This window comes from Saccoglossus kowalevskii, chromosome 22 (genome assembly GCF_978046115.1).
Source record: "Saccoglossus kowalevskii chromosome 22, keSacKowa6.1, whole genome shotgun sequence".
NCBI lineage: Eukaryota > Metazoa > Hemichordata > Enteropneusta > Harrimaniidae > Saccoglossus > Saccoglossus kowalevskii.
The window spans coordinates 7,249,215-7,276,665 of record NC_140662.1 but is presented as its reverse complement, the minus strand read 5'-3'; the positions used below and the strand labels follow the sequence as shown (position 1 = coordinate 7,276,665).

General features: G+C 34.7%; 1 protein-coding gene and 1 long non-coding RNA gene across 2 annotated transcripts; both read right to left on the bottom strand.

Annotated features, from left to right (window-relative positions):
• Positions 1–2,330: 2,330 nt before the first annotated feature.
• On the bottom strand, positions 2,331–9,852 carry LOC146728649 (uncharacterized). Its single transcript, XR_014928192.1, has 2 exons — positions 9,508–9,852; positions 2,331–3,228 (listed from the first exon to the last, which is right to left on the bottom strand). It is a non-coding gene; the product is annotated as an uncharacterized LOC146728649 (long non-coding RNA).
• A 1,638-nt stretch (positions 9,853–11,490) lies between these two features.
• LOC100372311 (transmembrane protein 26-like) lies at positions 11,491–27,161 on the bottom strand. Its single transcript, XM_002733155.2, has 3 exons — positions 26,971–27,161; positions 13,930–14,125; positions 11,491–12,249 (listed from the first exon to the last, which is right to left on the bottom strand). Exons 1-3 carry the CDS (start codon positions 27,159–27,161, stop codon positions 11,491–11,493), a joined length of 1,146 nt encoding a protein of 381 aa, XP_002733201.1.
• Between the last annotated feature and the right edge of the window lie 290 nt (positions 27,162–27,451).

The following is a 27,451-nucleotide window of genomic DNA, read 5'->3' as shown; positions in this document are numbered from 1 at the left end:
CTAGTTTGTGGGATTTGTCCACCCATGTTTTGTGATATATGCTAATACAGTTGTGTTGTCGCAATGAATGGGAACTGTTTTATTTTATACTTCATCTAGAAAGCAATCTAGTGCCCTCCCAACATATTAGGTATGTTTATGTGGAGCTGTGCTTTCCAAGGGAACCACTCCCCATTCTATTTTCAAGGCGTCCATGACCAGTGTTATAGCCGGAGTTGATGGAGCAATCTGTTATCTCCGTCTTATGTTGGTTGAGTCCATCCACTTGAGGGCAGTCAAGCTTTGTGGGATCCATGATATTTCCCATGTGGCGACCCACACAACTGGAGTGTGTGGACCTGGACGAGCATACTCCTGAGAGCTGTTTGAGGCACAAGGCCTCTCATAGATGGAGCCATTTCCACAAAGCTCATTAATTGTCTGAGCTGTGCTTGCATGCCAAAAAGTGTGGCTGCTGGGTCTCTCAACCTGAAACACTCCCAAGAATACATTCCCGGAAATACTAAATGTGATTGTTTGAAGGATGTGTGCTAAAATAACTGCTCTTGTATCAACCAGATATTGATAGAATGGATTCACATTGTTGGCCTGCTGTGCAGCCACAAAACTGGCACTACCATTAATTTTGGAAAAAACCTGTGAGGCTACAATGGGCAAACATTGAACTAATATCTTAAATCAAATGTATGAGATTGAGTGATATCAGGAAATCCCCTGATGTACACAGCAGTGTACCTCTGCTGGGGTCATGAAATGCTCTGAGAGAATATACTGATTCAGTTGGCTTGGGTCTATATTGTTCTTTATAGTTTACCAAAAATATGGGAGAATAACAGGCACTGCACTGCTGCCATTTGCCAATAATTCTCTCACTTCCTGGAAAATCAGAGCCATAGACACTGGTGATGTAGTCAACTGAAGCTTTTTGGCCAACTTGATCTTGTAGCTGTGCTTGACTTCTGAAAGGTCCTACAGGGTCATTGTGATAGTTAGCCAGTTTGCTACGGTAACTGAACAATTTAACGCCACAGGAAATAAGGGTTGGGAAACAAAATGAATCCTTTAATTCATACCACTGAAAACACCTGACCCCAACCACATCCACCTCAACGATCATTTCCTTGGTTGCTATGATTGTTCCTGTATTCCCCTCGACCAGACTGTCATTATTGGGCATTCTGACCCTATGAATGAGATTACTGTTCGTGTGTATCTGTCTTCAGATTACCATATGTAGAACACATATTATATTGGTGCATCTATGCCTAGCATCATTGGTTCTGGCAATGTGGTTGACTGCTGCCTCTGTTGAGGCCCTCAAAATGGCAAGCTACCTAGGCAGGACTGGGCCAAACTAATTCCTTATATTTGGTCCCATTGAATCAAAATAGTTTTGCATGCCCCTGTTCAGTGAATATCCTTTTACCATAAATACAACATTCTGGGTGATGTTAGCCATGTAAAAAAAGGGACATGTTACGATCAGCAAATTCTTGTATTGTCCATTGAGTGCCAGCTTAAAGCCAGAGACTGCAGCAGCACTTGGTAAATCAGAAAAATGCAACTTATGTGGAAATTAAAATTTCTTTAACACCATGCGCAAGGTTAGACATTCTTCCTTGCAAAAGAATGGTACATGTACATCTGGGCCCACCAACAGTACTGGATCATATGATACAGGGTCTCCTTTACAATCTGGTTTGTCACCAGAAATACAGTACTGATGTTCCCACTTGTAATCTAATGATGCTTTGGCATGGTGTGGAATTTGCAACCCTACCTAATATCCCTGCCCTCTGCTCGACGAATGAATCAACAGCAGGTGGCAGTAGTGTAACAGTGGATCTACACTGAGGTTATTGTACCACCTCAGTCACCTCATATACTTATCTATCCCAAGAATTTTTCTATTTGGGCTACATTTTTTGAGTAGACTTGACTCATCAGAAAATATAGAACTAAACTAAAGGGCACTGGACCCCATACATGATCTATTTTATTGTCATATTGGATGATCCCATGTTTATACCAAATTTGAAAGAATCCCATACACACGACCAGAATCTGGTTTCAGAATGCTAGAAATATCTAATTCTTTTTTCAGCACAATGTATATACATATTGATATATACCGGTATATCACAAGATGTTTGATGCACGTGTACAGTTAGAATGTTAGCAGTCCTGGCATGTTAACAATGCAGGTACATATGAACAGTTGTTTTTAAATTATTAGACATAAATCATAAAGATCAAAGCTTTATGCTTCAATCAAGTTTAAATTTTTAAAGCAAACATTTTGTAGAATATAAACACAACACAATGTGGTATTGCAAGAATCAGAAATAATATATTTTTGTCTTGTAGGTGTACAAACTGTATTATTTGCCCAATTAAAGAATCTAACACTGCAATTTCAAATATTATAGAATTTTCCATAGTACTGAGCAATTTAATATATAGCATGCTTGAAAATAAACAATGCACCATCTTACTTATCATCTCACTCATTATGTAATACACTTGTAATACAGTTTTATAATATTTTTGTTATTATCATCATGTTATAACAAAATACACCATATACTAGTAGTCACGAAATAATCAGAAAACTGAAAAAGTGGTAATACAATTACTAAAAATTACTAAATGTCACACGCAACATAATATTACCGTAATTGGTATAGTACAGGTGTGATGGTTCAAATACCAAAATGGCAACAGTAACAGAAAGACTTCCCTGGCGGCGATGATAAAATACGAACACGGAGCCAAAAGATGAGGTTTCAACTGGTACTGGTATTATTATACTCTGCAAACATCAAGTACAATAACGCGGTAAAACACCACTACTCCAATAACTAATACAATTCAACGAGATCTCCGATCTGAACTCAGTGCTGAACAACTCCCCTATATATACCCACACTGTCTATGAATAGACCATTACATCAGCATACATAATGAGTCTGGAACTTACTACCAATTTCTAGAATGTTCCATTACCTTCTATTGCCTCCTACAGTGTTCTATTACCTATTCAACCAGTTTCTAAACAAAATCTAGAATATTCCACCCAGACACAGTACGGTTCTAGAACATTCTCAGTGACACGGAAGTGGTACATAAGTCGTATGCGACACTAAACAATTACTAAATCATTGTTATGGGTACTGAAGCCATTGATACCATATTCTTTCATTTCTCTGTATAGTATTTCCAAGTTTCCTACAATAATAAAAAAAATTTTTTTTAAAATATCTATCAAAATACAAAGCTTGTATGTTATGCTAATTTATCCCAGTATAGGGCCTAAGGGTTATCAGTAACAAGTCTTCCATTAGTAGTTAGTGTAGTGAGTCAGGTCAGGGAATTAATATTAATACCGATAGTACCCAGTCCTAATTATAAGTAACAAATGACTCATTGGTCATTAGTGCAGTGAGTCAGGTCAGGTTCTCTGGGATTAATAAAACCCAGTCCTCATTAACAAATGCCAGAACAGAGCCTCAGGGATTAATAATACCCAGTATTAGTATAAGTAACAAAAGTCTGATTTGTACATGAAATTAGTGCAGTGAGTCAGGTCAGGTTCCCTGGGTATAATAATGCCTGGTCCTAGATATAGGTAACAAAAGTCCCATTGCTAGTTAATGCAGTGAGTTAGGTCAGGTTCTCTGGGTATAATAATGCCCAGTCCTAGATATAGGTAACAAAAGTCTCATTGCTAGTTAATGCAGTGAGTTAGGTCAGGTTCTCTGGGTATAATAATGCTCAGTCCTAGATATAGGTAACAAAAGTCCCATTGGTAGTTAGTGCAGTGAGTTAGGTCAGGTTCTCTGGGTATAATAATGCCCAGTCCTAGATATAGGTAACAAAAGTCCCATTGCTAGTTAGTGCAGTGAGTTAGGTCAGGTTCTCTGGGTATAATAATGCCTAGTCCTAGATACAATGTATAGGTAACAAAAGTCCCATTGCTAGTTAATGCAGTGAGTTAGGTCAGGTTCTCTGGGTATAATAATGCCCAGTCCTAGATATAGGTAACAAAAGTCCCATTGCTAGTTAATTCTGTGAGTTAGGTCAGGTTCTCTGGGTATAATAATGCTCAGTCCTAGATATACAAAAATGTAGGTAACAAAAGTCCCATTGGTAGTTAGTGCAGTGAGTTAGGTCAGGTTCTCTGGGTATAATAATGCCCAGTCCTAGATATAGGTAACAAAAGTCCCATTGCTAGTTAGTGCAGTGAGTTAGGTCAGGTTCTCTGGGTATAATAATGCCTAGTCCTAGATACAATGTATAGGTAACAAAAGTCCCATTGGTAGTTAATGCAGTGAGTTAGGTCAGGTTCCCTGGGTATAATAATGCCCAGTCCTAGATATAGGTAACAAAAGTCCCATTGCTAGTTAGTGCAGTGAGTCAGATCAGGTTCCCTCGGTATAATAATGCCCAGTCCTAGATATAGGTAACAAAAGTCCCATTGCTAGTTAATGCAGTGAGTTAGGTCAGGTTCTCTGGGTATAATAATGCCCAGTCCTAGATATAGGTAACAAAAGTCCCATTGCTAGTTAATGCAGTGAGTTAGGTCAGGTTCTCTGGGTATAATAATGCCCAGTCCTAGATATAGGTAACAAAAGTCCCATTGGTAGTTAGTAGTTAGTGCAGTGAGTTAGGTCAGGTTCCATGGGTATAATAATGCCCAGTCATAGATATAGGTAACAAAAGTCCCATTGCTAGTTAGTGCAGTGAGTCAGGTCAGGTTCCCTGGGTATAATAATGCCCAGTCCAAAATATAGGTAACAAAAGTCCCATTGCTAGTTAGTGCAGTGAGTCAGATCAGGTTCCCTCGGTATAATAATGCCCAGTCCTAGATATAGGTAACAAAAGTTCCATTGCTAGTTAGTGCAGTGAGTTAGGTCAGGTCCTCTGGGATTAATAATACCCAGTATTAGTTATAAGTAACAAAAGTTTCATTGCTAGTTAGTGCAATGAGTTAGGTCAGGTTCTCTGGGATTAATAATACCCAGTCCTGGTTATAGATAACAAATTACCCATTGGTAGTTAGTGCACTGAGTCAAGTCAGGTCCTCTGAAACTAATATACCCAGTTCTAGTTATAGGTAACCTGTGTCCCATTGGTCATCAGTGCAATGATTATGGCCAGGGTCTCAGGATTAATACATGTAAAACCCAGTTCTAGTTATAGATAACAAATGTCTCATTGGTTGTTAGTGCAGTGATTCAGGTCAGGGCCTCAGGATTAATAAAATCCAGTCCAAGTTCAGTGTTCTCCCCAGACCCCATGTCAAACACTGTATCTAATTTGCATAATTTTCCCCATTGAACATTCTGATACAATAACTGTTGGTATAAAATTATTTAACAATCTATCTACAATTAAATAAAGACGAGACAGTCTGATATTTTATATCATTTTACTCAATTGTCTTTTATGTATTTATCAAGTCAAATAAAGTTTGAAATAGAACAGCAAAACAAGCAGCCTGTTGGCTGAGATAGCTCCGCTGTTAACAAGGCACATTTCAATTAAAGTACTGAGGATATCATAAGAAAATGAACAATATAGTATGTATAGCAATCGGACTTGCTGTTTCAACAAGAATTCAAAAATATCACTTTTTACTCAAAATGACAAAAATATTCATCAAAATTAGATAATTGAAGATATCATCATGAAATGAACACATCTGAGGGAGGTTTACCTGAGGTACCTATATGTATAGTATCAAAGCAATCAGACTTGCAGTTTTTAACAAGAAGTCGAAAATATCACCTTTTATCAAAAATTACAAAAATATTGACCAAAATTAGAGAATTAAAGATATCATCACAAAATGAACAAATCTGAGAGAGGTCCATATGTAGCACTTATATATATATATATATAATAGCAAAGCAATCAGACTTGCTGTTTTCAGCAAGAAGTCAAAAATATCACTTTTTACCAAAAATATTCACCAAAATTAGAGAATTTAAGATATCATTATAAAATGAACAAATATGAGAGAGGTCCACATGTAGTACCTATATATGTAATATCAAAGCAATCGAACTAGCGGTTTTTAACAAGAAGTCGAAAATATCACTTTTTACCAAAAATGACAAAATTATTCACCAAAATTAGAGAATTGAAGATATCATTACAAAATGAACAAATCTGAGAGAGGTTCACATGTAGTATCTATATATGTAATATCAAAGCAATTGGACTTGCGGTTTTTAACAAGAAGTTGAAAATATCACTTTTTACCAAAAATAACAAAAATATTCACCAAAATTAGAGAATTGAAGATATCATCATGAAATGAACAAATCTAAGAGAAGTCTACCCAAGGTACTTATACACCAAGTATCAAAGCATTCAGGCTTGTAGTTTTCAAGAAGAAGTCGAAAAAGTAAAACATTGACACGAACGACGACGGACAATCACTCATATGATAAGCTCCGCTCGACAAAGTCGACAGCGGAGCTAAAAAATTCCTGAAAATGATTCATTGGCAATTATCTTAGAACCACTAATAAACAGACTTGGCAATCCAGGTATTTCTTTTGATCTAACATGTGTCTCGAGTTAATGTTTTAATCTTAGAAAGAACTGGGGATGATAAAAAAAATGTCCACAAAGTCATGCGATAACATACGACTTTGTGAGGAACTATGGTGTTTCAACAGGAAGTGATGCAAAAGGTCAGACCGAAGTTTAATATTTTATCTTACATTTTGCCCTGATGTATCATATTTTCAAGAGTTTTTTAATACATGATCAGCAAAATACAGTAACATAATACCAGCTCTGTTGTAGAAATGGCGACGTCAACTATCCTAGAAAAATCGACTATCAGAAAAAATGTTATGGTAAAAGTCGTTCATTTTTCTTTATTATACATTCAAGAACATTACTATAAAGATGGTTTATACATTCAAATAATCATTACTTTCCTAAAATATGGTCAATTTTGGCTATAAAATATATTATTTGGCAACTCAACTTAAAACTCAATGTGTGTACTCGCCATTCGGCAAAATTTGGCAAAGCGTGAGCCACCAGCGTAGCCGAGACACACATTCGTTGGGCAGATTGACACCTCCAAACAATAGTGTTGCCAGTCAGTTTTTTTCTTTGGCGATCTCGCCTGCAGTTGAATAATTTTTGCTTCGATTTATGTACAGTTTTATTTTCAATGGGACTTAATTTCACTTGTTTTTTTTAAATTAAAGCAAAAACTGCAAATAACAGCAGTGTACCAAATCAGTATATTTTCCAGACGTATGCAGCATTTGTGATTTGTGAGACTTATTTTGTCACATTGTTGCTGTTACGTGCAATGGGCAAATTATTAATATTCTAGTATTTGATTTGGATTTAGAGGGGCCACACCCTTGAAAGAACTTCTCACAGGGTCACATCACTGTACTATGACGCTTTAGAGGTCTGGGGAGAACACTGTTGTTATACATGTACGTAAAAAATGTCCAATTGGTTGTTAGTGCAGTGAGTCAGGTTAGGTTCTAGGGGAATAATAATACCTTATTATTAGTTTTATTGTTAGTGCAGTGAGTCGGGTCAGGTCGTCTTCGATTAATAATACCTAGTCCTACCGGTCACTGGTAGCATAGTGGTTGTCGCATCAGACTCATGATTTGTAGACCCAAGTTCAAATCCTACTCAGGCTGAACATGGAAAGCCCAATTCCACTGGCCAAGATTTATTCACTAACAAATGCGACTTTGGGGGAACCTTGATTAAGGTCCACTAGGATAGCGCATTAAATTGCCATTTGATAGGAAAATGGCCGCACAGCCCTGTCATGTAGTCCCAAACTTGAATATGACTTCTGTGGCAAAAATGCACTATGTGTCAGCACTTGCAATTTGCACATAAAAAAAAGTCAGGAGAGACAACAGTGACATTCAATGTCCGGAACTGTTGCCTGGCACAAAAAAATTATTAAAAATAATAATAATACCTAGTCCTAATTATGAGTAACAAATGTCTTATTGGTTGTTAGTGCAGTGAGTCAGGTTAGGTTCTAAGGGAATAATTATACCTTATTATTTGGTTCATAGTTAAGGCAGTGATTCATAATATCCAGTTTTAGATATACATGTATAAGGAAGAACTGTGTTAACTCCATATTTGATTTTGCAAAAAGTTGTGGGATAGATAATTGAACTGAAGAGGGCATTTGGGGGGAGGGGGGCTCACATCTTTTCCATAGAGCCCTCCGTTAAAATAAGCTTTTTACCTCTCCTGTTTTCAAGCAACGTGCAAGTTATTTTTAAAAATGTTATGGTTATATTGTTCAGTTGAATTTTCAATCCCACAATTCTTTGCAAAATCCAATATTGAGTTAACACATTTCTCCTCTATAGGAAGCCACTATCCCATTGATCATCAGGTCAGTGAGACAGGCCAAGGTAGTTAGATACAAATAGATTGCATGGCAAACTTTTTTATTTTCAAAGGATTTTTTTAGTAATATTATTCATTCACTTATGGTACATGTATAAAGTATAGTTTAAACATTCATCTATCACAGCAAGTATTTGGAAATGAAATTAAGAAAGCATTTCTGTGAATTCATGGCGTCCCAAAATTCAGTAGGAATTCCAAGTGGTTACTCACATTCTGGAGCTACATTTACAAATGTATATCCACAATGCAGCAATAATAAAGATGGTTTTTGTATTGTAAAACTTATTAAACAAATTAAAATGTAATACAAAGATAAGATAATAATAAGATTAATAACAAAATTGTATGTCTTTTCTAAATGACTATAGTATTGCCTAGGTTGTTTTATTGACTATTGACACACCTTTGTCATTTACGACGCAAGTGTATAATATATTATACAAATTGTTCTATCTCGTCATGTTATAGAGAAAAAATACGATAAAATAAGAAAGTGACTGACATGTTTTATACAAGAATACCATTGAGGTTATGGATATAAATTACTAACATCAAGACCTCATTAATTACTGTAAATCTTGCGTATTAAAACATTTTAATTTCAAGAAAATAAATAGCTGCTAAAATATGGATTTTCCAGAATGGATGCTACAACTCTTGACAACACCAGCGAATTCTGGAAAGTCATCATATATGGAATATTTTACAGAAATGCATCTCAAATGGAAGAAACACAAAACGGAAAATATCATTTCGCTCGGTGGCTCTGTTGTTGTCCGCCTGCTCAACGTCCGCACATAGATTATTTACATGTAAATTCAAGCTGGACATGTACATGAAGTTTAAACTATCACTTTCTGGATCAGATGAACTATATACATGTCTATAAATTACTGTTTTGAGAAATCGATGCACATTTAAAATTGGAATTGAACACAACATGATGATGATGATGATAGAATCAAATGGACGACTCGAGACGCCGCAGCAGTCTGAGCAGGCACACTGAACAAGTCACAGTGGGATAGCTAGCTAGTAAATATCAATATTAGTATTGAATCGCCATATACTTACCTAGCAGCTTCGCCGAACAGTTTCGATGCACTAATACCATTTCAATCGGCGACGGATATGCTATACAATTGATTTTTAAAAGTACGACAGTTGAGTTGAGCTCCGTGATATGGCTGTTAGGACAGCTGATTGTAATACCCCCTAAGTTAGCGTCACTGTGTCTGCGTCAAAAAGATGACAATTCGGTCGGAAAAGATGCGCAAGCAAAGAAAATTTAAACTAAACATAACAAATTACTCCAAATTATACACAAACTGTCCAGAATTATTCAGAATTATGAGATTTATTGATTTGTGAAGAAAAATAATAACAAAAAGCAAGAGAACGTTGGTTTTAATTTTCCCGGGTCAATTGAAATACTGGTATAATATAATATTTATTATATCCAATACATTAGTAAAAATAACATATCATTATTCATCGATTTATCAATATGTGACGTCAAACTAACATCTGTCTACCAGCGACGAAGATCCCCGAATCCTAAAATATAGCAAAGCGAATTACGATATCCAACATCTGTCCGACACGTTTATTTGGAATGTATATGACTATGGATTGGTGCAGGTTTTCCCATTGACTTATTTTCTGTGTTAGAATGTCTACTTGTTCATTACTTGCATCAGAAACGTAAATCGATCAAATTATGGAACAATGCCCTCCTGTGATATTCGTTTATTTGTTGTTTTCACTGTTCTGATTTTCTACCCCATTGCGTCTTGCTAAGGTCCATTACAGCAAGTCTTAGAAGTAATTGGACAGCAAGTAAGCAATCCATTAATTCGCTGACAACTTTTGTTTTGACAATTAAGTCTGTAAAACCTTATAAACTTACTTAAAATAATGTTATTCAGATATTGAAATTATTTGATCACCGTTCATCTGGTCAAAACCAAAGCGGTTTGTCGTGAGTTATTGAGCAAGTTAGTTGGACATGCTACCAGGTTTTATTTTCGCTAATTCCCGCCGAATAAAACACACGTACACACGTAAATATTCAAATTGTAAATTACATAGACAACGTCATTAGCATTGCGGTAACATTGCATAACTAGTAATCACAAATAATTCAAGTTGGTCACGTGAGTAAAACCAACAAAGTTCACTCTCATATTTGAGCATGTTGTGAACATGCATTAAATATGACGTTGTCGTGAATACTCAGAACTCCCAGGGAACCTAGTGATCGAAGAAATAAAGGTAATGCGGTGTTATCACTTAAAGGGGCATGCTAACGTTTGTTTCTTTTTGTTAGTATGTAGCCAGTCGTCTATTGACTGGTTACATTATGTAATTTACATGCGAATTCTTGAGAATAAAACTTTGCATGTTTCAATTATTCAATTTACTCAGGGAAGTCTTATTAAGTGCTTTGCGAGGTTGGGTGGGGTCGTTAGGTATAATGAAAATAAAAGAAAATTAATTCGTATACAACTCTCACGATGCCAAAAAATCCAGTAAACAATAACAAAAATGTTCAGACATTTAATTATATACACATCCGATACAATCATAAAAGTCTCACGTGATACCAACTAATCCAGTAAACAAAAAACAAAAAATGCCCAAACATTTAATTATATACACATCCGATACAATCATAAATTAGTCATACTCTCTCTAGTAGCATTGCAACATAACAAAATATGAGGCAAAGTGACGTCTCTGCGACGTAATCAGGTAATCAACAAGCTATGCATACGAAAAAGAAGGGATCTTCGACTGACCATGACTGTGAACTTGGTGTCAATGTCTGATCATGGCTGTGCATAACAACCAGTGTCCAATGTCAATGAATTAAAACTATTGTTCAATGTCATTGTCTGACCATGATTGCGAACTAAAACTGGTGAAAAGTGACAAGTGTCACACGTGTTCATACATTAGGTAATATACATGATAACAGATTTGGGGTAAGAATACTACACACTAAAACAAATAACATCAACAAACTTAGAAAGTAAAACATAAACTTTCGATTTATCAGAGAGAGGTCTGATATTCGATCACTGGCTCTCTTTCGTAATTCGTATGGAAACCAGAAAAGTTACCTAAGTTCCCTATATCGCTGTCACGCCCATGTGAAACGATGAACGGCACATCCGCGCTTTTGTCTCCGACTTGTGTCAAATCATCACTATAACGACGAGACGAGTTGCTATGACGATCGGGGTGCTTCTCTATATATAACACAACAAGTCTATATACCTGGAGTACCAGAACGAGGGAGTTTTTACAAGTAAAAAATATCATCATGTGATTGACTACGTCATAGCGAATTAATAAAAACATCCTCATTGCGAGAAATGGTCCGTCTTGCATTACTATACTAGCCATGATTGCCCACACTTCAGACTCACACCATAGTCGACAACCGCCCTCACACCGCGTCACAAAAGGAAGGAATGTTGATTCTGACGAGGCGCGCGCCATGCGTGGCTTACGCGATTTGGTCGCGGTCAGTACGAGGCAAAATTGGAGTAAGCTCCAAGACCAGATTGCTAATATAAGGTAAGTTAACACCCATTGTCCCTGTAATGCGTCTTCTTTGAGTGTTTCCACTGAAAATTCCAATATGTCTGCTGCCATGCCGATGTAAACAAGAAGCAGTTGGGAGAGTTGGTCACGCGTGATCTCCCCTTTTGGTAGCATCCATCTTCCCAGAATTAGGAGCCCAAGAAGAAGCTGCTGCAGCGCTAGCACCCAATTTTCACTAGAAAACGCAAACCCAGGAATTGTTACCTGAAAATAACGAGAGTTAACTTTAGCTAAACAATACATAAACACTAAATTGTTATATGACACTAACCCGTTCCCGCAAACAGCTACCCCAGATTTGTGTTAGACCGTTCCAGCCAATCACATATTCTAGAAGACACGCATCTATCAAACAACTGAATAAATTAATTGGCCTTATTTAAATAAATTTCAACAAGATATTTTATATAGTTGTATGGTAAACTCAGCCACGTGTATCGTTATGCACCGTGTACTTAAAGCGCGGTCGCACTGCGCATATGCGACATTTGTGTTGATAAACATTGATTTTCCCACAATCTAATGTGCTCTTCAAATGGAAATCACAAGTATGAGGTTTGACCTGGGCGTGACTTGCACTGATTACCGGCGGTGACTCCTTCGATACCTTCCAATCACCTAAAATTACCTAATGAAAGCTTGGAATCGTCTCAGTTTGTTGTCATGAATTTGTTTTCGCGTATCTGTTAACCGACTTAATTAGCTGATTATTAGCTGAATTGCTGTGTTATGTCTGTCATCGTTTAGGTCTATTTGAAGTTTTGAACGGAACTTGGCTCAGTGGTTTGGAACTAATTACAAGATACCGTCGCTATTCTGACATCCGTAGTTATTAATGTAGTGAACGATTAATCAAAAGATATGACGTATTCAGTACTTAGTTTGATTGGCTTTATGATTGAAGGTTACGCCTTAGAGTCGTTTTACTGCTTTGTAATTGGTTAGAGTTTTGAAAATGAATAAAGAGAGTTTGAGTTGGTCTTGGCGAATACTCCACGACAGACGCAGTCCTGGAGAGACTTGGGGCGAGCCTTGACGCAGTCTAAGAGAGTCTTGGGTCAGCCTTGCGATATAGTCTTGGGGACTTTTCCCCAGGGCGCTGTGTCTTATAGAGTGCTCCAAAAGATCGACTAAGACGAGAGTTGAAACGTATTTCGTTGTGTGTGTCTTATTTGACTGTAAAGTATAAGTGACTTTCCCGATCCCGTACCTCAAGGGGACGATATAGAGACGAGACGAGTTCCCCCCTGGCAAGTGTGGAGAACCCGAAAGAAGAGATTTTACCCCTGATATTGTACTCGCTGATCTTCGCAACAGTCAAAGTCGCCATCTTTGTTTATATGAGACCCATACATCTCGACCATGCGTGGCGCGACGACTCCGCGCTTTAACTAATTGAATTATGAAATTAAATTGCAAACTTGACAGAATTTAGTTGTTATCTGTGTGAAATTGCATAATGTATTCTGTGTGAAATTACATAATGTACGGCAAATAAAATGTTCCTCGGACTGCCGAAGTACAAAAGTCGTACATATGTGATCAGTAAATACAATTTTAATATAATTTTTGAAAAAAGAAGGACTTCACATAGTTTGATTCTCACCTGAGAGATGAATTAAGTAATGCGCATTAAAACCCCTAATTATGTCTGATCGACATATTATTTATCACAAGAATTTTCAAATTCGAGTTGTTTTGATCTCATGAAACTCATAAGCGTATTTCTCTTGCAGCCAATTCGGAAATAGCAAAATAATGTAGTGTTCAACAATTGTTTGTAATATTCTGTTTCGTGAATCCCCGAATTGATGAATAATCTACACAGAGACGGTTTTACGTTACAGACTACAGATTACGTTAAATTAATACAATGCAACTTACTCCTTTAAATATTTCAGACAAACTTTCTGCTGAATGATCCTCCGCGTCTGAGCTGAAAGCAGTGCAATTGCCTCTTGAAATGGCTGCCAGTTCTGCCTCTCTCATCCACACTTCTCTCTCCTTGTGAAGTTCAATTTGAAGTATCCAAAGACTTGGAACGACACTACCAAGATAAAACAGTACGCTGGGACAAAACCTGAAATAAAGAGTAAATATATGCAATTATAGAGCTAATACAGCATAGAATAGTTTGGTCTAACTAATATTATACATAATTTTATTTTGTTGTATATGTATAGTATATCAGGTTTTCAGTTTAATTTTAGTACAATCATGTTTAGGTTGCCATAGTGTCCACACTGCACGTAACATTGTGTTGATTTCATCATAACAGTGATGTAAGCAGAAGTCATATTTTTTTCAGCTTTTTATTCCGGGCGTAACTGACCACACACGTGACCCCAAATGACCTGTTGTATTTATTTCAGCGTTTACTATTGCCAATTTTAATCACAATTTTAAAATAACATTATGTGGAGTACCGGGATGGAGTACTGTTAGTGTCAGGGCTTGCTGATAGATAGACTACGACTACTATCGGTAATGTGCAGACTGTTTTTGGACCGAGGTCTGGTAAGAGTCAAAGGCGCGCAACGCCGAACAATCTAGCATGACCGAGACCCAGAACTGCCTATTTATTAACGATTGCGGCAGAGTAGAAGTACTCTAATGAAGTTATACCGCAAAATTGGCGAGTTTTTTTTTTGTAGCTCTATCGCGGATTGTGTATTGTCGCAGCATAAGTGGTACGTAACTTATTTGCATACAAGGACAATGATTTAATGACCTGTACATAGCACAAATGTATATTTTATTTCATCATTATACATGCAACCACATGACCATGCAACCACGTGACCATGCAACTACAATGTTCTTCGATCTGGAACGTTGTACTTATAACTTGTGAGAACAAACTAGTTTTGAAAAACAGTCTGCTTAAAAACGACAAAAAAAAATAGTAAACGCAGACCATTTAATACAAAGAAAAAGTACTTTCCTAATAAATGCCAATGAACAAAGAGTACTTTACGAGAAATTGCTGAAGCGGTGGATACAAACTACTATACACCAGTACCAAACACCATGCTCGCAACAATGAGTACAAGGCAATACACTTTCAATGGCCTTGTTGTTCCGCCTTATTTTAAAATATGCCATCCTGTTCTACTGTGAAAATTAAGCGCCCAATTTATCGTCATCTTGTAACTTCTTTACTCAGAACTTATTAACGAGAAACCAACCATTCTAGCATTGCCCCACTCTGTAAATAAGGACATATTCACCGCTATACTTTTATGAAACCTGAAACAATGTAATTATACTGTCTAAACATTAAAACGTATATTATAAAGACTTAATCTGTACGGCTAACACTCATTGTAATTTGATGACAAAGAAAAGCGGCACTAAAGTGGTGAACAAATTGGAGTGGTTCCGTACAACACACACATCTACTTCGGTCTAACATTATCGAACAGTTAACAACACTTAGCAGACATATGAAGCTTTCAAGCAATGGTCTGCTGCAAATTGTTGCAATATTGGATGGCGGAAGCGAGATATGGGACCTGAAACACAACTAATAGAAGGGGTATTTAATCTATGTACAGGTGACCTCGGTTGTCCTGCTATTGCATCGGAAAATTGAATAGATGTTGAAAATGAATTCAATGTACATGCAAACAACTAAGAATGTGTAATAAACTCACAGAAATAAGAATATACATGTTTCCCTGAAACCAAGGATCTGTAGCTACCGCCTAAACATAGACTATTTATTAAATGTAAACTGTTAGAACATCTCAAGCAACACGGTTTCTGTATGAAAATGTCAGAATTAATAAATTGTGATTCCGATGATATATGTGACGTTTAAACGTCGAGGTTAAATAGATATACTCTCAAAAATGAAAATTACCCTCGTTGAAAGACGCAATAAGAACGAAATATGCCATTTTTAACATTGTTGTTTGACTCGTTATGTTGATAAAGCTTGTTGTTGAATACATAGATGATTTATAAAGACAGTAAAGCGCTGTTCTTGAAGGCTCCTTGTTGTCGTTCAATGAAACAAATGACATTCTCTAATACACATGTTGAATTGGTTCATATATTATCACTGCGCATGCGTATTAGGGTTTATGATTTTACATTTATTGAATAATAGTGTGTGTCCTGTAAACGCAATTTTTATGGTTATTAATAATCAAAAAAACATATATTCCTTCGTTCATATTGCATATTCAATAAATCTTATATAATATGTTCACTCTTCTAGTCATGTAACCATTTGTATAATCTTGTACTTGGCACTTGTGTTATTGTGTGTTATGTCGATAATTTTACTTGGTAATACCATGGCACAGAATAGACGTATTTAAAACAGACCGTAAAACTCTACAAGATTAAATCGCTAAAATTAAATCCATTGATTATTCTCCTTCTCCTTTATATTCTTTGATTTATTTACATGTATAGTAACTGACAGAGAGTGACTTACTAAAATACAATTGATCTTTAATATTTCATAAGTCGTCATGTTAACCCCCTGATATTTAACGTACTGAGTGTAAACGATAAATCAATTACTTCACAAGAGAGCAACAATTTCCTTTGCTGTTCTCATCCAAATATAGAGTGCATCTTGTAATCTGTTTTCTATATAGGAAATTGTAGCTACGTGACACTCATTGAGAACACCCATATATACTGAACATTACAATTGTACGGATTTGCACTTAATATAAACATATAGTTATGATATATCAATATAAACGTATAGGTACATTCATTCGTGTTTTACCACATAAAAAATGACTTAAAAATATAAACATTTAGATACATTCATTCGCGTTTTACCACAATAAAAATGACATAACAATATAAACATATAGGTACATTCATTTGTGTTTTACCACAATAAAAATATAAATATATAGGTACATTCATTCGTGTTTTACCACAATAAAAATATAAACATATAGGTACATTCATTCGTGATTTACTACAATAAAAATGACATAAAAATATAGGTACATTCATTCGCGTTATACCACAATAAAAATGACATGAAAATATAAACGTATAGGTACATTCATTCGTGTTTTACCACAATAAAAATGACATAAAAATATAAACATATAGGTACATTCATTCGTATTTTACCACAATATAAATGACATAAAAATATAAACGTATAGGTACATTCATTCGTGTTTTACCACAATGAAAATGGCATAAAAATATAAACATATAGGTAAATTCATTCGTATTTTACCACAATAAAAATGACATAAAAATATAAACATATAGGTACATTCACTCGTGCTTTACCACAATAAAAATGACATAAAAATATAAACATATAGGTACATTCATTCGTGTTATACCACAATAAAAATGACATAAAAATATAAACGTGTAGGTACATTCATTCGTGTTTTACCACAATAAAAATGACATAAAAATATAAACATATAGGTACATTCATTCGTGTTATACCACAATTAAAATGACATAACAATATAAACATATAGGTACATTCATTTGTGTTTTACCACAATAAAAATATAAATATATAGGTACATTCATTCGTGTTTTACCACAATAAAAATATAAACATATAGGTACATTCATTCGTGATTTACTACAATAAAAATGACATAAAAATATAGGTACATTCATTCGCGTTATACCACAATAAAAATGACATGAAAATATAAACGTATAGGTACATTCATTCGTGTTTTACCACAATAAAAATGACATAAAAATATAAACATATAGGTACATTCATTCGTATTTTACCACAATATAAATGACATAAAAATATAAACGTATAGGTACATTCATTCGTGTTTTACCACAATGAAAATGGCATAAAAATATAAACATATAGGTAAATTCATTCGTATTTTACCACAATAAAAATGACATAAAAATATAAACATATAGGTACATTCACTCGTGCTTTACCACAATAAAAATGACATACAAATATAAACATATAGGTACATTCATTCGTGTTATACCACAATAAAAATGACATAAAAATATAAACATATAGGTACATTCATTCGTATTTTACCACAATAAAAATGACATAAACATATAAACATATAGGTACATTCATTCGTACTTTACCACAATAAAAATGACATAAAAATATAAACGTATAGGTACATTCATTCGTGTTTTACCACAATAAAAATGACATAAAATATAAACGTATAGGTACATTCATTTGTGTTTTACCACAATAAAAATGACATAAAAATATAAACGTATAGGTACATTCATTCGTGTTTTACCACAATAAAAATGACATAAAAATATAAACGTATAGGTACATTCATTCGTATTTTACCACAATAAAAATGACATAAAAATATAAACGTATAGGTACATTCACCCGTGTTTTACCACAATAAAATGACATAAAAATATAAACATATAGGTACATTCATTCGTATTTTACCACAATAAAAATGGCATAAAAATATAAACGTATAGGGACATTCATTCGTGTTTTACCACAATAAAAATGACATAAAAATATATACATATAGGGACATTCATTCGTGTTATACCACAATAAAAATGACATAAAAATATAAACATACAGGTACATTCATTCGTACTTTACCACAATAAAAATGACATAAAAATATAAACATACAGGTACATTCATTCGTATTTTACCACAATAAAAATGACATAAAAATATAAACATATAGGTACATTCATTCGTATTTTACCACAATAAAAATGACATAAAAATATAAACATATAGGTACATTCATTCGTATTTTACCACAATAAAAATGACATAAAAATATAAACATATAGGTACATTCATTCGTATTTTACCACAATAAAAATGACATAAAAATATAAACATACAGGTACATTCATTCGTACTTTACCACAATAAAAATGACATAAAAATATAAACATACAGGTACATTCATTCGTACTTTACCACAATAAAAATGACATAAAAATATAAACATACAGGTACATTCATTCGTACTTTACCACAATAAAAATGACATAAAAATATAAACATACAGGTACATTCATTCGTACTTTACCACAATAAAAATGACATAAAAATATAAACATACAGGTACATTCATTCGTACTTTACCACAATAAAAATGACATAAAAATATAGGTAAATTCATTCGCGTCTACACATGCATATTAGTAATCTCCACAGTTGTTTTCACATGCATATACGTATTTTCACATTTGATTGCATCAGTCATTTCCAGGTTATGAATTTTTCATTTTTCAATAATTTAAAAAAATGTTGAGCAACTTTGGTTGTCGTAGTCGAAGTCGTTAATTGCACTGTGTAAGCGTGTTATTTCGAGTGCAACAACCGCACTTTAGGTCACCATCTTGTAAACGTCACACTGCACACAATGCTGACCATGTGTGGCTGTTGTACTTGCAACACCTCTGCTACTCGCACGATTAACTACACGAAAGTACATGTATTTATGTTAACCCACAACAAGAATGGCATGGAGATATAATTCTATATTACATTAATTCCGTAAATTACACCGAGTATTCTAAGTACAGTATGTCAAGTTTTCGGTGCAGTTAACAGTAAATATATATGCGATGTCAAGTCCATGGGTAAAAAACAATTTTCCCGTCAATTCCTAATTACACCTTGTTTGATTTCATGATAATAATGCAAGACAGTCACATTGATGATGAAATTGCTTTACATATATTCATGTCAATTTAAAAAGCAGCCTTGGACTTCGTACGTTAAACACGTAATATCATTTTTGTGAAAATAATTATTAGTGTGAATAGCAGTAAAAATTAATTAAATTAACCTGTCAATCACATAGAATGTAACTAAATTGTTCTTTCAGTACTAACGTTATCTCTAATTAAATATAATATCGAACATTGTAAGTTAGTTTTACGTCATAATAGTCGGCATCGGGGTACAATGATTTAATTTGGTGACGTGTACAACACATGTCTAATATAACCTGACGTCTGTGGTTGATCAATACATATTGGAAGTCTTTATTTGATACTGATACTTTGTGAATGTATTGATCAAGAGATATTAATCATTTTTACTTTCACCTATTTACATTGTAGTCTATGGCGAAAAATTGTTTATAAATAATTTAGTTAAATCAGTTAAAACTAGAGAAAAGCAATAATGGGGTTACGACATTAATTAGCATGACTGGAATAAGGCTCCTCAGGCAAGTTACTGGGCTAGGGATAAACAGTACTGGCATATGTGGGTTTGTTTTGTTCACTCTAATGTTGCTATGGGAACATAAACATTAGTCTGGATAACTGATCATATCTGAGACAAGAGCTTGCATACTGCCTCACTGGTGCATGACAACGTAATTTCAGATAACGAGTTTTTAATTCAACTCGCCTCTAATTTGTTTGAGTGTATTTTTCAAATTACATCATTATGTTTAAACATGTCAAGTAATCTAGAGACGTTGGCCATGATTGTGTAAATAAAACTATCGATTGTGTACTGTCAAGTTCAACACTCTCTGATTGGAATTAGGGAATGAGTGGTTGGATTGATGATGGAATTGCGTGAGTTTGGTCAGTCAGCAGAAATTGTTCAACTGAGTTAGGTGCTCAGTTACTTCACTTCGGCATTCTGAACTGTTAAGTTCAAGTGTTCCTTTATTAAACATTATGCAAAAAAAGCAAGATTTACAATTACAATCATAATATTGGAAATGAAATCATGAAGAATTGTTTGAAATAGAAGTGTCCGGAATGTTATGGAATAAGGTCACAATTTTTCTATTATTACAATATTGTTTTATCTTAAAAATATTACTATGTGACATTTGATGATAAGCTCATTTATTATTAGTGATACCAATCCTAATATTGCTAAAACATTTCAAAATTGACTTATAATTTAGTCAGTTTCCAGTAGTAGGTAATTTTCTTCCATTAAATACAATGAGAAGTAAAACATAACATAACAATGTCTAAACCTTCTATACTTAATACAATTATACTTGTGTGTGCTTAGCGATGTTGAGCTGCTAGTATTGTCCATAATATAGCATATACAAATGCGTTTAGCTTCCTAAGAAATATAATTAGGAAAAAGCTGTCATAACATGCATTGCATTTTCTCCCATACAAATTAAAAGTCATTATTTCAATAAATATCGCAATCGCATTGACATTATTCGCCTGTAAAATTTGGCAAATAAATAAACCAACGTTATAAACACTACATTAGAAAACTTTGACTATGATAAAAATGAAATATTAGGTTTTAGTTTTTTGCCAATTTTAAAATGCTACTTGGCAAATAAATTAATATGCAATGTTATTAAATACAGAGCTCAAAATTTAACCTTTCATTAAGAGTATTGCGATAGCATTACAATCCCAAAATCAACAACTATTGAGGTGTCATTATGAAATGTGATAGTATTTAGAATTGTAATATAAATGTTATTTTTGCTAAAATAAGAACTGCCATATCATATATCGTTCTTAGCTATATCGCAGTTTCCATGGAAATTCTTCGAGTAGCCCAAATTATCGTTTTACAATACGCTAGCTTCCTTCGTAATGAATGTAATAATAATTTGACATAAAATATTCTTGTAAATTTAGTTAGTCATGACCCCTAAATATTTCACCTTATTAAAGCATCTAATTATATTGATATTCAATTTCCAGCAGTTGACCATAGGCAAATTGTATTAGTGTATTTATTGATTTTCTGCAGACCACAGGCCCATATACATCAGTGAAGTGAAATTAAAATATTAGTTACATAATCAGAATACTGGTTTGTTTTTCAAAGTGAAAATACCAAATTTGAATAGATTATATATAGTATGATTGAATGTAACTTATGCTTTTTTTTTCTAAATTCGTGAAACATTTGGCGTTACAAGGAAGTTTTTACGAGTATATTTATTATATTTATACTTTATTAATTTTAATTTTCAGGAAGAATGCAGATTCGACCCCAAAGTACATTACTGCCTCTCGGTAATTCAACTTAGGATAATGACGTCCAGACGGAAAGACAATAAATCTGTCTGTTCTTGTCCTCGCTACACACAACAATAACACTTGGTTTTCCTACCAAGACAATCATTACGTGGAGCTGAATATAATAATGAAATATGCGTACATTTAGGAATCTTTCTCATCATTGAACACTAAATATAGATTCGATCATTGTTTTTAACACCGCTACTAATAAACCATTTGATTATGAAGTCGATGTAATCAGGTTTGATTTTATTGCGGTTGACCAAAATGCTCGTAAAATATATATGTAAAGTATATGTAATTGCCGTGTACATATCTGTGTACGTGATAAATATGAACCATATGTTTAATAGTATAGCCTATTATTACAATTACCGAGTGAAGGTAATTGCCTAGACACTGCTATGTTAGTTCATAACACATTATTACACGGTTCATAAACAGGTCGCGTAACTTATAGTTGTTATTTAGATACGTCGTGAGTTCTAAACGTATACATACATCAAATGGATATAGTGTATAAACAAGTATGGAGCATTTTCAGGTTGCACTCCAGTATGGGAGAACATCAACCGACATGGGTATAACCAATATTCAGTGAACATGTAGTTATAATCTAAATAGTATTCAATCACGACGAAATTCACTACTATAAAGCAAATTACGGTTTTATAATATTTCAAAGCGACGCGGGGTAATTGACTGGCCATTCGCTACAAAGTCAATCTATTACAATGGAGTGGGAAGGTTAATATCATTACCTTTAACAACGTATAATTTGTGGTAAATGGCGCGGAATTTGATAATGGTTTGGTAATGGCCTTATAGCTACAGTATTCTTTGTCACAATCATCCTGAACTGTACGCGGGGCATTACCTGCGATCTGCGCAATATAATTTGTAGTGATTCACGGTCTTACAAATGAATGCTATTTTGGTGATTTCCAAATTGTAAACTCGACTCTAAACCAGAAAAAACAATATCGCTATTGAATTTCTTGGATATACTTGTTTTCATTGTGTTCCATCGCAGGAGTGCAGTGTCAATGCCCTTTCATAATACGACAATGTATAGTGTCCCAATGACAGTGTTTTCACATGTTAAACGTCAGCACATGTTCGCTCCCACTAACTACACACGAGTGGTCTACAAGAATATACACTCACTATACAAGTTTTTGGACACGTATTAATAATCGTAATGGTTCTGCAATAACGATTTAAATAATCTGAAATAATTTGAACTTGTGTAGACTTTTATAGTATGATTCACATATAATTGTGCGGTTGAAGACTTAGGTTCAGACAAACGATCGAGTGATTAAATGTGCAGATTCGCCACGCTAATTAACAGTTGGACTCACCCACACTTAACAAACGTTTATGTGTTTATGTGCAGAGAAAAGTTGTTAACTCCTGTGCTTCATCTCACAATAGCGGCCATGGACTTTAAACTGTTAATTTGATTTGTTTGCCAGAACAATATTCTTAATGTACGTTGGGAAATTAATTATTTTTGCTTTGCACACGTGTATTTTATATTTTATTCACACAAGTGAAACAATTCTTCAAGAGTCAAGTTAAAAGTTGGCAAATATAAAATTTAGCTCAAAACATACTTCCATTCATCGAAATAAATGAACCTGAAAATGGAGAGTAATTTTAAACAAATTTACACTTCAGTTTGATTGCCAAGAGATTAATTGTATCGACTTATTGCCATTTAATGTACATTTAATACGAGTGTATACTGATAATAAACGCCCTTCTAAATATTGATCTGTTACAGAGTTACGGGTTACTTGATATTTAGCACAAAAGTACCGTTATTTGTATTTGAGAAAAAGCTTGAAATATGTCATTTATTTGTGTTAGTTTTAGATATCCAATAACATATATCTTTGCAATTCGTCAGAAAACACACACACACACACACGCACGCGCAAATGTTTCCGCCAAGAATTGTTACATTAATACCAATCATTTGTATTGTTAGACATGTACAATCGGGGGGGATGGGTTACCAACACACAAAATATACTGCGTTATGTAGTAGATTCTACTTTGAATATGTATGTGGAATATTTATGAACGTACTTATGCCATGTAAACTTGTACAACATGAACAGTCAACTGTCAAAAAAGAGCTGACGAAGAAATACACAGCTGAATAGATTTCGACTCGTCCCAGGGCACATTTGTTTTAGGGGGGAGACATTATTTCTGTACACTGAGGTAAAAGTATATGATATGCCTTCTGTATGATTCGGTACGAAGGGATGGACGTGTTGTTTTCCAATATTGGACGAGGAAAAGCTATATAAATAGTCGAAGAGAAAGAATATAATTACTCAACTAACAATGTTCTGAATTGTTATTAGCAGAATGAAGGTAATTCAACATTTACACACGTAAACAGGTCTGAAAATTCCAAATAGATGTGAGTAGAATATAAGAGAAATTAAATGTTTTTAAAGCATATGTTTTGCGTACGCAATGCACGTCTTGTACGCGATTCTCAGAGCCAAGTGAATTCTGTGTGAATAAGGTTGGAACCTATACTACATAACACTGTGGTGATCAATCAGAATTACGTGATTATGAATACGGATTATGAAGTGTGGAACAAACCTAACAGCGGTTGCACTTATGAAATGATACGTTTCCTGAGAGTATTCTATGATGAATTTGTTTTTGCGTATCTGTTAATCGACTTAATTAGCTGAATGGCTGTGTTATGTCTGGCATCGTTTAGACCATGTGATGTTCTGGACGGAACTCGACTCAGTGATTTGGAACTAATTACGAGATAACCGTCGCTATTCGGACTACTATTTCTGACAGTTAGTATTTGTAGTTATTAATGTAGTAAACGATTAATCAAAAGATATGACGTGTTCAGTACTTAGTGTGATTGGCTGTATGATTGAAGGTTACGCCCTAGAGTTTTTTTTACTGCTTTGTAATTGGTTAGAGTTTTGAAAATGAATAAAGTTGTTTGAGTTGGTCTTGGCGAGTACACGAGAACAGAGGCAGTCCAGTCCTGGAGAGTCTTGGGGCGAGCCTTGAGGCAGTCCAGTCTTGGGCTAGTCTTGGGCCAGCCTTGCGATAGTCTTGGGGATTTTCCCCAGGGCGCTGTGTCTTATAGAGTGCTCGACTGATCGACTAAGACGAAAGTTGAAACGTATTTCGTTGTGTGTGTCTTATTTGACTGTAAAGCTTAAGTGACTTCCCCGATCCCGTACCTCAAGGGAACGCGATATAGAGACGAAACGAGATCCCCCCTGGCACGTGTGGAGAACCCCGAAGAGAGGATTTACCCCCGTGATAATTCTATACACCGATGTAGGTTGTGTAGTACTATCTAATAACAATGGTGCCATGTGGATACAATATCGTGACGTCAGTCTAATATTGAGTTAATAATTAAGAGTGAAATCGTATGAGAGAAGCTGAAAGCGCAAATATTTGATTTACGGGAATTACAAAAAATAAGGGTATTCTCAATACGCCCTAACTACACAGACTGTCAGAATTCAGTGACCACGTACATGTCAGATCAATCAACGCCGTCGACTGTGTAATTGTTGATAATTATACAAATATCGAACATTTGTGAAGTACTATATTAGCTTGATATTACCATTTTTACTGCCGTGAATTTAGACTAGAGCAATTCATTTAAAGCCATATTTGCTGGTGCCATGACATGTTAAAGAAATATACGGATATGCGTACGTGACACATTGTTGTTGGAGTAATAATTACATACATTTGCGCTGAACCCACTGAATTTACGTGATGAATACGATTTCCCGTCTTCGATTAGAAATGCATGTAAGAGTAATAGCGTAACAACTGTTCGTTACACGATTGTTCCGTAAAAAGGCGGTGGAAAGCAACGTCCACGATGACAAAACACAGTTACGCTGAGAGTGTGTTCCACTATCCGGCTGACGACATCAAAATATGCGTTAAGTAGCCGAGTTTAACACGCACAGAGACAAAGACGCACAACGCACACTTACATTGCTGTATTAAATTTAATATAGACGACAACACAGGTATGTATAGCATGTACCCAAGTGGCAGCTATGCAATAATCCACAATTATAACAAGCTATAAAACTGAGTCAGTGCTAATAATAATGCTATTCACATTTATCGAAACATTTCAGTTTATTGGTTCTTGTGAAATCTTGTGAACGACATATTGGATAATGTCGAAATAATATAAATAATATAATACTAATGTACCCAAAAACAAAGTTTCATAAAACCCACACTAAATTTACACCTGTTCATAATACCAAAAAGAAAGATTGGGCTTTACATGGTTTCAATATGTGACTTATTTGTGTTACTCCGTGCTCACGCAAGACTGGCTATTTAACGCGAGATTGGCTGTCTCCGGTTGAAATCGGAACGATACAAAACACGAATACAATAGGGTTAATGTCAAACAAAATGAAACGAAAAATAATTAGCATTCTATATACAACATTCACATTATATATATAGTATTTTCTTTGCTTTTTTTAAATCTGTAAGTAATAACATCACGTAGATTTTATCATCTCTCGAGTCGATATTAGAATTTGCACTTTGGTAAATTTACATTGGTTTAGTGTTTCACGGTTACGATGGTTTCAAAGAAATGTAGAAAAGTAGGCAAAGCCTATTATGAACTAGTGCTCAAGTCGTAATGAAAAGTGTGCGTCTAATAAAAATACTAAACTTTGAATGAAGACAGTATGTGGCCAGTTGTTGTTTTGTAAATTACATGACATTTGTAATCAAACGTGAACAGGTTTGTAGCAATTTCGCTTTTCAATTGAATATAAAATGTTGAGTTGCTGTACAGAATGATATTAATGAAATCATCTAAACTAGATTGTGAAATGACTTCGAGTGTACCGTGTTTGTACTTACCATTTCCACTCATGTCCTTTACGAAGCTTTAAAGTGATTATCGTTTCGAATAAGAGTCCAAGAACTGACATGAGCAACAGCCAATATAGTGGGTCAGCCTTTACATCTGTCACTCTCCACACGGAAATAAAGCCATGTACCGAGAACATAAGACGCGTAATAATGGCTTTGACGATACCAAAAAACTCCATTCTCGCGATCATCAATTCATATCCACCCGTATTTTGTCTGCAAGCAACACCATAATTCGCCGTGCGATTCCTGTATTCATAGACAGAGCAAATATAATTTCTACTCAGAAGCTACAATCGATTCAGGTGTATTTTGTATAGCCATGATTTCAAGCTTTTCTTCGATTGGTCCGTCGCGCTTGAAACTTCAAATTCTCGCGAAACCAAAATATGTCTTCCTCCAAGTTCTGACCGTATCAACTCATTCCACCTGCCAGTTTGATTGCATTATAGTCGATAAGTCACACCCA

Excerpts from the sequence above, each read along its gene's own strand:
- LOC100372311 (XM_002733155.2), bottom strand. The coding sequence starts at position 27,161 with ATGGAGTTTTTTGGTATCGTCAAAGCCATTATTACGCGTCTTATGTTC. Across the intron at positions 14,126-26,970 it reads AAAGGACATGAGTGGAAATG|GTTTTGTCCCAGCGTACTGT; the intron begins GTAAGTACAAAC and ends TCTTTATTTCAG. Across the intron at positions 12,250-13,929 it reads TGTCTGAAATATTTAAAGGA|GTAACAATTCCTGGGTTTGC; the intron begins GTAAGTTGCATT and ends CGTTATTTTCAG.